Source organism: Leucoraja erinacea, chromosome 20, assembly GCF_028641065.1.
Source record: "Leucoraja erinacea ecotype New England chromosome 20, Leri_hhj_1, whole genome shotgun sequence".
Taxonomy (NCBI): Eukaryota; Metazoa; Chordata; class Chondrichthyes; order Rajiformes; family Rajidae; genus Leucoraja; species Leucoraja erinaceus.
Genome location: NC_073396.1, coordinates 22,677,918 through 22,690,572, shown reverse-complemented (window position 1 = coordinate 22,690,572; position 12,655 = coordinate 22,677,918). Strand labels below are relative to the sequence as shown.

The 12,655-nt window shown below is 41.7% G+C and overlaps 1 protein-coding gene across 4 annotated transcripts in view; it reads right to left on the bottom strand.

The window, feature by feature from the left end:
• Positions 1–5,013: 5,013 nt before the first annotated feature.
• The window catches only part of get4 (guided entry of tail-anchored proteins factor 4), a 31,578-nt gene continuing 23,936 nt past the window's right edge, over positions 5,014–12,655 (bottom strand). For 3 of the 4 annotated variants that reach the window (XM_055651639.1, XM_055651640.1, XM_055651641.1), the window contains exons 8-9: positions 8,401–8,473; positions 5,014–5,708 (exon numbers count right to left, since the gene is read on the bottom strand). In XM_055651639.1, the coding sequence (XP_055507614.1) occupies positions 5,617–5,708; positions 8,401–8,473 (165 nt within the window). In that variant the 3' untranslated portion in view covers positions 5,014–5,616. Of the gene's footprint in view, positions 5,709–8,400; positions 8,474–11,446; positions 11,515–12,655 lie in introns of all 4 variants that reach the window. The other variant, XR_008725114.1, reaches the window with a different exon arrangement.

Below are 12,655 nucleotides of genomic sequence, written 5' to 3'. Positions count from 1 at the left end.
GATTGGGAATGGGAGGGGGAATTGAAGTGCTGAGCCACCGGAAGATCAAGTCGGTTAAGATGGACTGAGCGGAGGTGTTCATTGAAACGATCGCCGAGCCTGCGTTTGGTCTCGCCAAGAGAAGTTGAGAAGTTGACACCTGGAACAGCGGATACAGTACATGAGGTTGGAGGAGGTGCAAGTGAACCTCTGCGTCACCTGGAAAGACTGTTTGGGTCCTTGGATGGAGGGGGGAGGTAAAGGGACAGGTGTTGCATCTCCTGCGGTTGCAGGGGAAAGTACCCGGGGAGGGGGTGGTTTGGGTGGGAAGGGACAAGTTGACCAGGGAGTTTTGGAGGGAACGGTCTCTGCGGAAAGCAGAAAGGGGTGGAGATGAGAAGATGTGGCCTGTGGTAGGATCCCGTTGGAAGTGGCAAAAATGTTGGAAGATTACATGCTGTATGCGACGGCTGATGGGGTGGAAGGTGAGGACAAGGGGGACTCTGTCCTTGTTACGAATGGAGGAAGAGGGGGAGTAAGACCGGAGCTATGGAATGTCTAGGAGACCCTAGTGAGAGCCTCATCTATAATGGAAGAGGGGAACTCCCGTTTCCTAATGAATGAGGATTTCTCCGATGCACTGGTATGGAACATCTCATGCTGGGCGCAAATGCGGTGTAGACGGAGGAATTGAGAGTAGGGGATAGAGTCTTTACAGGAAGCAGGGTGGGAAGAAGTGTAGTCAAGATAGCTATGGGAGTCAGTAGGTTTGTTGTAGGTGTCGGTCAATAGTCTGACCTCTACCGGACTTAGACCAGGCGACAACTCTCAGACACCGCCTCCTACTTATCCTTGGACCATGACCCCACAGACGAGCACCAGGCAATCTCAAGCACCATTACTGATTTCATCACCGGCTCTCTTCAATCTAAAGCCTCCAACCTTATCGTTCCCCAGCCTCGCACGGCCCGATTTTATCTTCTCCCCAAAATCCACAAACAGAACTGTCCTGGCAGACCCATTGTTTCTGCTTGTTCATGTCCCACCGAATTAATTTCCACATACCCGACTCCATCCTACCCCCCCTGATCCAATACCTCCCTACCTATGTCCAAAACACCTCACACGCTCTTCGCCTCCTCAATGACTTCTGTTTTCCAGGCCCCCACTCCCTCATCTTTACTTTGGATGTCCAGACACACTACACTTCCATCCACCAGGAGGGTCTTAAAGCCCTCCGTTTTTTCCTCGACCGCAGAACCAGCCAATTTCCGTCTACCAATACTCTCGTCCACCTAGCAGAGCTGGTCTTACCCTCAACAACTTCTCCTTTGACTCCTCCCACTTCCTCCAAATCCATGGTGTAGCTATGGGCACTCGCTTGGACCCTAGGGTACGTCGAACAATTCCTGTTCCAGGCGTACACTGGCCTTATCCCCGAACTCTACCTCCGCTACATTGACGACTGCATTGGTGTTACCTCCTGCACCCATGCAGAACTCACTGACTTCATCAACTTCACCACTAATTTCCATCCGGCACTCAAATTCACTTGGACCTACTCCGACATCTCCCTACCGTTACTAGATCTCACCGTCTCTATTACTGTACTTCTTCCTCCCTGCTTCCCGTACAGACTCTATCCCCTACTCCCAATTCCTCCATCTGCGCCGTGGCCGAGGTGTTCCATACCAGGGCATCAGAGATGTCCTCATTCTTTAGGAAATAGGAAGAGTTCCCCTCTTCCACTATAGAAGAGCCTCTCACTAGGGTCTCCTCGATATCCCGCAGCTCCGCACTTAGTCCCCCTCCCTCCATTCGTAACAAGGACAGAGTCCCCTTTGTCCTCATCTTCCTCCCCATCAGCCGTCGCACACAGTATATAATCCTCCAACATTTTTGCCACCTCCAACGGGATCCCACTACTGGCCACATCTTCCCATCTCTACCCCTTTCTGCTTTCTGCAGAGACTGTTCCCTCGAAAACTCGCTGGTCAACTCGTCCCTTCCCACCCAAACCACCCCTTCCCCAGGTACTTTCCCCTGCAACCACAGGTGCAACACCTGTCCCTTTACCTCCCCCCTCGACCCAATCCAATGACCCAAACAGTCTTTCCAGGTGACGCAGAGGTTCACTTGCACCTCCTCCAACCTCATCTACTGTATTCTCTGTTCCAGGTGTCAACGTCTCTACATCGGCGAGACCAATCGCAGGCTCGGCGATCGTTTTGCTGAACATCTCCGCATAGTCCATCTTAACCTACCTGATCTCCCGGTGGCTCAACACTCCAACTCCCCCTCCCATTCCCAATCTGACTTTTCTATCCTGGGCCTCCTCCATTGTCAGAGTGAGGCCCAGCGCAAATTGGAGGAACAGCACCTCATACTTTGCTTGGGTAGTTTACGCCCCAGCAGTATGAACATTGACTTCTCTAACTTCAGATAGCCCTTGCTTTCTCTCTCCTTCCCCTTCCCAGTTCTCCCACTAGTCTTACTATCTCTGCCTACTTTCTATCTTTGTCCCGCCCCCTCCCGACATCAGTCTGAAGGATCTCGACCCGAAACGTCGCTCATTCCTTCTCTCCGGAGATGCTGCGTCACCCCGAGTTACTCCAGCATTTTGTGTCTACCTTCGCTTTAAAACAGCATTTGCAGTTCTTTCTTACAAATAAATTAGGAGGTTGGCTACTGAAGGCTGAAGTACCAATGAGTTAAAGAAATAAGAGTGAACTATGATACTCAGCTAATATTCCACATAAAAGGGGAATGGAATTAAACAGCAGCCCTTTAAGATTATTTGATTTATACCTATTTTTGCTAAAGGTTGTATCAGCCATTTCGGATTAACAGTCGAACTGCAAATTGTAGTCATTATTAATAAGATGTCATGAACTTAGCCAAAGTTACTTACCCCCTCTGCACATAACTCTTGCCTTTTTTTCATGCAAATTAGAATCAAATTGCTTGAATAACTGAAGCGATCAGGCATTTGCTTCCTGCTCTGCAAGCTGTTTCCTCTTCATCCGACAGAAAATTGTTAGTACATGACATGGTCACTGTGGGCAGATTTAATTTAGTTTAGATACAGTCCACGCCAACCGTCGATCACCCTTTCACACTAACCCTACGTTAAATCTTCTCCCTACATACTAGGGGCTATTTAGTGGCTAATTAATCTGCAAACCCACGTCTTTGGGACGTAGGAGTAAAACGGAGCACCCAGAGGATACGCACAGTCACAGGGAAAATGTGCAAACTCCACAGACAGCACTCAAGGTCAGGATCGAATCCAGGTCTCTGACGCTGAGAGGCAGCAGCTCTACCAGCTGCGCCACTGTGCCGCACCTTATTGGTGATATATATTGGCTAATAACTATTTTTACCTTAATTCAACAAACCATCAAATACTAGACACTGCTCAGCTGGTCAGATGAGAGAAATAAATAGCATATTAATTCCACACTCCTCCCCTGCTCCTTTATATTTACCCGCCATTTATTAAATGAGAAAGACTCAAGTTTTCTTCCACATTTGTTTATTTTGTGATTATCATTTATAAATTATATTCAATGCTGCTTAATGCCCTGCTGCTGTTGTTGGTGACAGCATGGCTCAAGGTTCAAGTCCCAAACCAGCAATTGAGTATAAAGTCGAGGCTAACATTACAATGGGAATGGTGCATGGTTGTAGGCGCTTTCTTTGTTACTCTGTGAGACAAACTATTATGAGCAAGAGCCTGAAGGCATTTCTGGCAACCTAAACTCTTCAAGGATCTGTTTGGGCCAAAAGGGACTGTTCTTGTACTATTTACCTTTCTATCATACATAAATGCATTTAACTATTAGCACAGATATTTGCAGGAATTTTCCTGCATACATATGAGCCAGATATGCTTACTTATGCCATTTTAGTCCATGTTCCACATTAACTAAAGATATTGATTAGTTCTAAATTGCCAAGCTACAACTTTCTCTTTTATTTGCAATTTAGAACACAACAAATGTTTTCAAACAAAATTGTAATTGACCTATAAGATAATATGGAGACCAATAAAACCATTGGAAAAAATAGCTGTAAAAACAGGCTGCCTGGTTAAAAGATATGGAATGCTTGCCTCATTCAGAGGGTTTCATGCAGAGGCATCTGATATTTAAGTGCTAGTGCCCTCTACTGAATCTTTCCATAACAACTAAGTTTCACAAGTACATTCGGAAAGACAGCCTTTTAATACAAGGGAATTGAAAGCAGTGCAAACATATTTCTGCGCAAGCTAACGGGATTGGACTCTGACATGTTAATTCTGCACCAGACTTAATATTTAACAAATGCATCATGCATCTTTGAAAAAAATTACTTTAAGTTGATTACCTGACAAATGGACAACATTTTTTAGAAATATTACTTATTCCTTTATGAAATATACCCAGATGAGCTTAGTATTTTGCACATCAGTATCCCAAATGAATACTTAACTGTAGTAAAGAGGTTCATGCTAAAAATCATAAATGTTTTATATTGTGGATAAGTTCTGACTTTGTACCAAAATGATCCAAATTATTTTCCTTTAATGATAAATACAGATTTTCTTTTTAAAAGACAACATTCCAATTTATCAAGAGATGTCACTTAAATAGCAATAGCTACTTTGCACTCTATCTCTAACGTGGGCCTATGAAATGTTCAGAGGTTAATTACAGAGAGCATGGGGTCAGAGACGATTATATATGAATTTCAGGTCTGAATTTCAAGCATAATATACATTAACTCAAACATTTGTGTTACCAACTCGTTTCATGAGATCTTTGCTGCTTGACAAACTCCAGTTCCTGATTATGGAATCATTTGTCCAGATTTTTCAACAAGTTTCAACCCCTGAAATTCAATGCTTAAAAACGATTGTATCTTTCTGGCATGCAAATCTCTAACACGCAGAATCCACCCTGACAACAGTATTTACAACATTCAAGTAGCACTGAGATGCAATTCCTAGCACAAACTGTTACCATCTCAAATGAAATAAGGGTGACGACAATCTTCTTTAATCTTGTTTATTGGTTCAGAAGTAATTAAACCCATCTTTTGTGCATGATCCTTTGTAATCTGTGTGCAACTGGTACACCACTTGTGTAAAAATCAAGAGCTGCTGATCCTTACAGCTTTACGTTTGTTCCTATTGATGACCATTCCGCCGTGTAAAATGAGAGCTAGTTTTATCAGTTTGAGACACCCCAATGCTTGTTGACATAACTTTGAATGACCATCTTGTTTGACATAACGGAGGACATCCTGTGTAGTGCCATTGGAATCAGCGTCCCAGTACAAAGCTGTAAAGTATTTAAACCTTATGTAAAATAATCTAGAAAGACAAAACTTATTATTACATCAGTCAACATACAGCCAATGGAACCATTCTTTAAACCATAAAATGTCTACTGAACATAAATAAGACAGCATTTCCAATTTAGACAGATAGGAAACATCATTTGCACCTCCTTCACAGAAAGGGAGAGAGAACCCTTTTGCAGATGCTTATCGAAACGGTCATGTAAAACGTCCCATAGTATAGCAGATTGTTCTTTACACTGTTCTTCAGTGGAATATTGTCTTTAGATCTTTATATCAAAGTTAATGTTCTTCCTAGTCAAGGTCAATAGGATTGACATCTTCTGGTCCTTCTCCATCCACCTCATCTTCCTCTCCTGCACCCATCAAGCTGTTCAAAAGGTTTCCTGCAAAATAAGTGAATTATGCAGTCATGGCACTCTACATAGCAAACCATCAACATTTTTTTCATTTTTAGTGACAACCAATTTCTTTCAATGCGTAGAAAGGAATTGCAGAAGCTGGTTTACATCTAGGATAGACACAAAATGCTGGAGTAACTCAGCGGATCGGGTAGCATCTCTGGAGAAAAGGAATAGGTGACGTTTACGTTTGAGACCCTTCTTCAGACTGAGAGTTAGAGGAGAGGGAAACTAGAGGTATATTGAATTGTTAAATTCAAACTGTCAAATGGTTAATTGTTAAAACTCAAAATCATGAGGCAAATAGCATCTCACCTGTAATTGATCAAAAATCAAGCACCTAGCTGAATTTTCCGTTTGACCTTTTCTACTCTAAATCCGTTATCACATTTAAAATGAAAGCTGTCATTATCAACGTGTTGTGATCACACTATCCCACCATTGACAGGACTGTAACTAGTCCCTGATATTAATCAATGCAAAATGCAGCCATGGCCCATCATCCTCAGTGCTAGTAATGCTTCATCATGAGGTCAGGGGATAGAGGAGAATAGGGAGAATATCCTTTAATGCTGTGCATGTTTATATTCTAGCAAGGTTCCAGACATGAATGCAATTCAGTTCCACTGGCCAGTGACTGCCCCATCACCTCCCCATGGAAGTGAGAGAAATGAAGTCATGTAAAGCCTGTTCACCTTGTCAGAATTCTGTTCACAGAACAGGTTCAATTTACACTGACTTTCGCTTACCACTCTACCTAGAAATGATCAGCTTGGGAATGTTGTTACCACACACCAAAGGCCCTGAAAAGATAACTGTGGATTATCAATCATTCTTTATTCCACAGGTGATAATAAATCTTTAAGATAGTGAGTAAAATATGTAAATACAGTTTGGAATTCTGTGTTTTCCATAGCATTTGGCATTTTGATGAATAGTTTCATGCTTGATTAAGGTAATGCCTCCACGGGAAACATGTCTGCCTTTGACATCAATCCTTGACTGAATTCAAACAAATGTTCTCAATCTTCAAAACTGCACCCAGTATTCAACTTGTAGCCTTACTAAATAACTGTACTTGATTTATATACAGACTGAAATGCCCGTGAAAAGTGAATCTTGGTACTTGATAAGCTTTGTTGAGAACAGCATTGGACTGGTTGAATATTTTAGGCATTGTCTTAACACTTGTCACTCACACCTTCCCGCATCGGACCATTTTGTTCTTTTTCTCCATTCTCTCTACTTGAATGTAATCGCAAATAATTGTTCCAACTTGAATTGTTTGCTAATACGTCAAACCATATGAATCAAATTCCCTAAAAACTAATTTTCTATAATTTACAATGTGTAGAAAAAAAACATACAAATGTTAAAAATATTGCTGATAAATCCTTAATTTTCACATAGATATGGTCAGTTTTAAGCTCTGCGATACCTTCACTACAGTTACTTCTTAAGATGTTATAAAGATATCCCTAATTTATCATGGATATAAATTCACATTTTCTAATGAAACAGAATAGGGATAATTGGCCAGGATTTAAGCCCCAAAATATTAAATAGACAGGAACATGAAGGAGCAGGTTCCTGTCTGACCTGCATGGACTGTGAATTCTGAGTTGTGTGACTTCTTTACTTTTTAATTGCTGCATAGTTCACTTGATTTTCAGGAAATTCCAACTATCTTGGCAATTCTCTTTCCTATGCACGCATTTTTATAATTATAATGAAAGCAGACTTCCTTTGGGCAAGATAAGTATTCATGCAAAAAAGTGGCAGTACAAAACAGAACAACACTTAGTAATTTGTAGAATCCAGGACCTGCAGTTGCTAGTTTATACCAAAGGAAAACACAAAGTGCTGGAGTAACTCAGCAGGTCAGGCAGCATCTCTGGAGAAAACAGATGTGTGACGTTTCAGATCATGACTCTTCTCCAGACTGAAAGAGCGGGGGCGGGGTGAAGAGCTGGAGGCGAGAAAAGACCAGGACCAATCGGGGCCGGCCACAAATGATCTCAGGCAGGGCAGTGCCGGGTAGGCCCATTGTTGGCTAGGGAAGGCGTGATCTCAAGATGGAAACAATATGGAGAGCTGTGGAACTGGTAAAATGACTAGGGTGGAGGAAGTGGAGGAAGGGGGGGGAGGTGGGGCGGAAGAGGAAAGTGGAAGTAGGTAACTTAAAATTGGAAAATTCAATGTTCATACTGCTGGGTTGTAAGCAAGTTTCTGAAGAAAGATTCTAAAATGAAACACCCCCATCCTTTTTCTCCAGAGATGCTGCCTGACCGCTGAGTTGCTCCATCACTTTGTGTCTACCTTTGATAGAAACAAGTTGCAGGGCAAAGGGAATGGAGATCAAAGTGTGCTTCATCTAATCCTGACAGTGTTTGATGCTGACAAATGTTTCCCTGAAATGCAAACTATGGCCTTGATGAGTGCAAAGTTCATAAAGAATTATGTATACCCTTTTATTTTATCTCCAACAGGGTGTAGATTGTAGGTACAGCTGATAACACGTCTGCAGAAAGGATTGTTTCCTTAAATGCCCAATCTACATCTCATTAGCTGGCTGCATAATGGATACCGCATTCATGCTGAATGAAAGAGGATTATGCTGCACTTAAAGAAATTAATGACTTACTTTACATCGTAAATAACTCCATAATAAGCTTACCTAATAATCCTCCATATGAGGAAGTCTGTCTTGAAGCAACTCCAAAGAAGATCTGACCTATTCGGTCTAGATACTAGAATTAAAAATAGAAAAGCATTAAAATCTGAAGACGTAATCTACAGGACCAAAGAAGGCAAGGAGCATTAGCAAATTATTATACTCAGATGAGCTGGACAGCATGCACCAGTGTGGTGCCTGTTTGGTAATTTAATCCTAATGCTTTCACAAATTAATTGGATTGTTTCAGATTGTTGCAGGTTTTTTAAAACATAACATTTAACAATTTTTTAAATAATTTGAAACTTGATTTTATAAAATGTCTCACATGGAAACTGTCAATTAAAAAAAAATAAAGTATGTGAATTAAATATTATCTAACCTAATTCACTTTCAAAATCAGTTTGTCCTGTTGAAAAACGATGTTTTTCCACAGTATCAAACAATCACAGAAATGGAGCTGAAATCAAAGAATACTTTATAAAATGTTGAAACAACATTCCCCTTTCCACAGTATGCACGGGAACACAACTCACAAGATCTGTCATCACAAGGCTAACATAAAACTAAGATTATTTGGTCTTCAATAAAATGTATGCAGCATTAGACACTGATCCAATAACAGAACAATGAAAACCACAAATTAGCTTGTTGAAGTTGCAGAAGGGTCCGAAGAAGGGTCTCGACCCAAAACGTCACCCATTCCTTCTCTCCAGAGATGCTGCTTGTCGCACTGTGTTACTCCAGCTTTTTGTGTCTATTTGCAGAAATGTTTTGTAAGACAAGAAATACAGCCTGGGGCTGTCTGAGTGATGCATCTTCTCCCAGTAAAACCCAATGAGAATTTAATGAGTTTCCAAACTCATTGTCAAACTGAGGATATTGGGTCTCTGCTCTGCCTTGACTTTCCTACTGGCAGACCTCACTGAAACGTCATGTCCTCCAGAGATGCTACCTGGCCCACTGAGTTATTCCAGCACTTTGTTTTAAACAATCTGTACAAATTGGCAACAATCACTCCTGCTCATTGGTGCACCTCAAGGCTGCTGGCTCAGTCCCCTACTCTCTATGTGTACACAGATACTGCTCCAATGCTCTAAATGTCACGATTCCACCGACATTGGGCAAATAACAGTAAATGACGAGTCAGAGTTCAGTCAGTTTGGTGTTTTGGTTGAGTGGTGCCAGAGCTACAATCTTTATCTCAACATTAGTGGGACCTGAGAGCTGATTGTTGACTTCAGGAAGGGAAAGTCAATGCTCCAGGCACCTGGCTTCATCAGCGGGACAACGGTGGACAGTCAATAGCTTCAACTTTTTATGCATACACATATCTGATCATCTGTCCTGTGCCCAGCACATTGATGAAATTACAAAGAAAGCTCATCAACTAATTCTTCAGGAGGTTTGAGGAGATTCAGCATGTTGCCGAATATGCCATCAAACCTCCATGTACTGATTGGTTGCATTATAGCCTAGTAAAGTAATTCAAGAGTTCAGGGACAAAGAAAGGCTGCAGAAAGTGGTGAACATCAGCCAGTCTACGGTGGGTATTGACCTCACCACCGTTGAAGGGATCTCCAAGAAGCTGAAGACCGCTAATATCAAAGACCCACAATACCTTGGCCACATTCTAATGTTGCTGCTGTCATTGGGAAGGTGGTACACGTTCCTCCGGGTTCAAGAACAACTTCTTCCCATTAACCATCAGGCTTTTGAACCTCCCTGCATAAGCCTATCTACAACCCTACCTCAGCGCTAAACTACTACGTATTTTTGCTTGAACATAGTATCTGGTTTAGCAGTGAATAACTGATAATTTACTCTACACTTATTTGGAGTCATAGAGTCATTTAGCATGGGCCCGTCGGCCCAACTTGCCCATGCTGACCAAGATGCACCACTAGTCCTACCTGCCCGTGTTGTGTTCTTACATTTAATGTGCCTGTAAGGCTGCAGCAAGTAAGAGTGTCATTGTTCCGGTCTCGGAGGATATGACAATTAAACTTCCATCATGTGCAATCAAATCTAAACCTCTGCACGTCCATATTTTAACTGAATAATGTTTTTATCTCTAAGTTTTACATTTGCCAATTTACTTTTCTCTATACTGCGAGTTGTAATTAGCTATATGGTGAAAAGGCAATATTTTTGTTTACTGTGGCTCCATAAGAACCGTCATCAGCTTCACTTAACTAAAAAATTCTGCTGGATCAGATGATTTCAGTTTTATTTTTCAACTAAAAGGAACCCATAACTTTATGGTTAACGCTAATTTATTGGATGCAACATTAGTTTACGATTATTCCCACTGCTTATTCATACAACAATAGCAGAAATACTCATCTCTCAGCTTATCAAAATGTACAGAACCATAATCCATTATGGGAAAAAAAAAATGAGGAATAGAAAATTGAAAACAAATAAAAAACTGAGCAAAACAGAAAGTGCTGGAATAACTTAGCAGGTCAGGCAGTATTGGTGGAGGACATGGTGAGGCGATGTTTTGGGTCTGAAGAAGGGTCCAAACATGAAACATCGCCTATCCATGTCCTCCACAGATAATGCCTGACTGGCTGAGTTATGCAGCACGTTTCGTTTTGCTCAAGATTCCAGCATCTGCAGATGCTTGCGTTTCTAAAATAAGAGCCAAGTAGGATTCATCAATAATCTCATCTCTCATTTAGCAATTCACATGCTATAGGAGTAGAATTAGGTCATTCGGCCCATCGAGTCCACTCCACCATTCAATCATGGCTGATATCCTGCCTCCTAATCCCATTTTCCTGCCTTCTCCCCATAACCCTTGACACCCGTTCTAATCAAAAATCAATTGTGGGAGGAGATTCCACTTTAGTGATGTGCTATAATAATTTGAACTTAAATCAAAGAGAACCTTGCCAACACACTTTCACAAACCACTCAGGACCAGTGCACCATTAAAACAATAATTTGAGACTCAAGATTTGTGTTTAATGGTGAAAATCCATGTATTGATAAAACATAAAATGTGTATGGTTTTGCACGAGGTGTATTAAAGCTTACCTACCTTATAATTCCTCATTCAAATGGAGTGACTTCTCAATACGCAAATGGGCATTTGTTTCCCGTTGCAGCCTGAAATGTGTACGGGAGAAAGAGGAAATAAGGGCTTCCTAATCCTCTTCTGAAGATTTTTCCCCATTCCTACTGTGGCCCAATTTTCAATGTTATCAGCTCTAGGAATTCATAAAGATTGCAACACGACATAACAGGAACTGGTTGTACATAAAAAAGAGTTATGAGCCCAGGTAGAGGTCATGCAGACCACCTTGTCTGAGTTGGATTATTGAAAAAGTTAGAAGGTACTCAGTCACACAAACTTTTACCCTTTCTTCAGTGCCCTGCATGATAGACGAGTTGGATGTGACTGAATATGCTGCTACTATTTTTTCCAATTAGTGCATTCAACCTCATAAAAAAATTAAAGCCTTGCTTCACTTCTTTCCCATTTACAAACACAAGGGGCGGCACTGTGGCGCAGCAGTAGAGTTGCTGCCTTACAGTGCCAGAGACCCGGGTTCGATCCTGACCACAGGTGCTGTCTGTATGGAGTTTGTACATTCTCCCTGTGGGTTTTCTCAGGGTGCTCCGGTTTCCTCCCACACACCAAAGACGCACAGGTTTGTTGGTTAATTGGCATCGATCAGAATTGTAATTTGTCCCCAATGTGTAGGATATTGTCAGCGTTCAGAGTGATCACTGGTCGGCGTGGATTTGGTAGACCGAAGGGCCTGTTTTCACACTGTATCTCCAAACTAGCCGCACGGGTAGAACTTGTGCAAAGATCGAGAGAAGAACAGAAATAAACAAAAGCTGGTATTTTGTGTAGACAGGCATTAGTTTAAACAGTGCAGCGAGAAAGATTAGAAAGAATTACTCCAAATTACAGTAATAATCTCCTTTTGCACAAGCGGCCATTCAGTATATTACAACAATGCTAGCTCCCAAGGGAACAATCACATCAGTCCCTATCCTCTCCTCTCCTTATTTCTCTGTACTTCCACAACTTGATTTCTCTCACACAGACCCATGAAATCCTTTTCCATTCTCTTTTTTTGCCATTAACTTACATGAGCCAATTAACCTAACAGCAGCGGTTTGTAGGATATGGGTGTAGAAGGAAGGCAGATCACCCAAAGAAAAGCTATGCAGTCGTGGTGAGAATCTGCAAACTCCACACAGACAGCTCTCGAAGTCAGGATCAATCTGGGTCCCT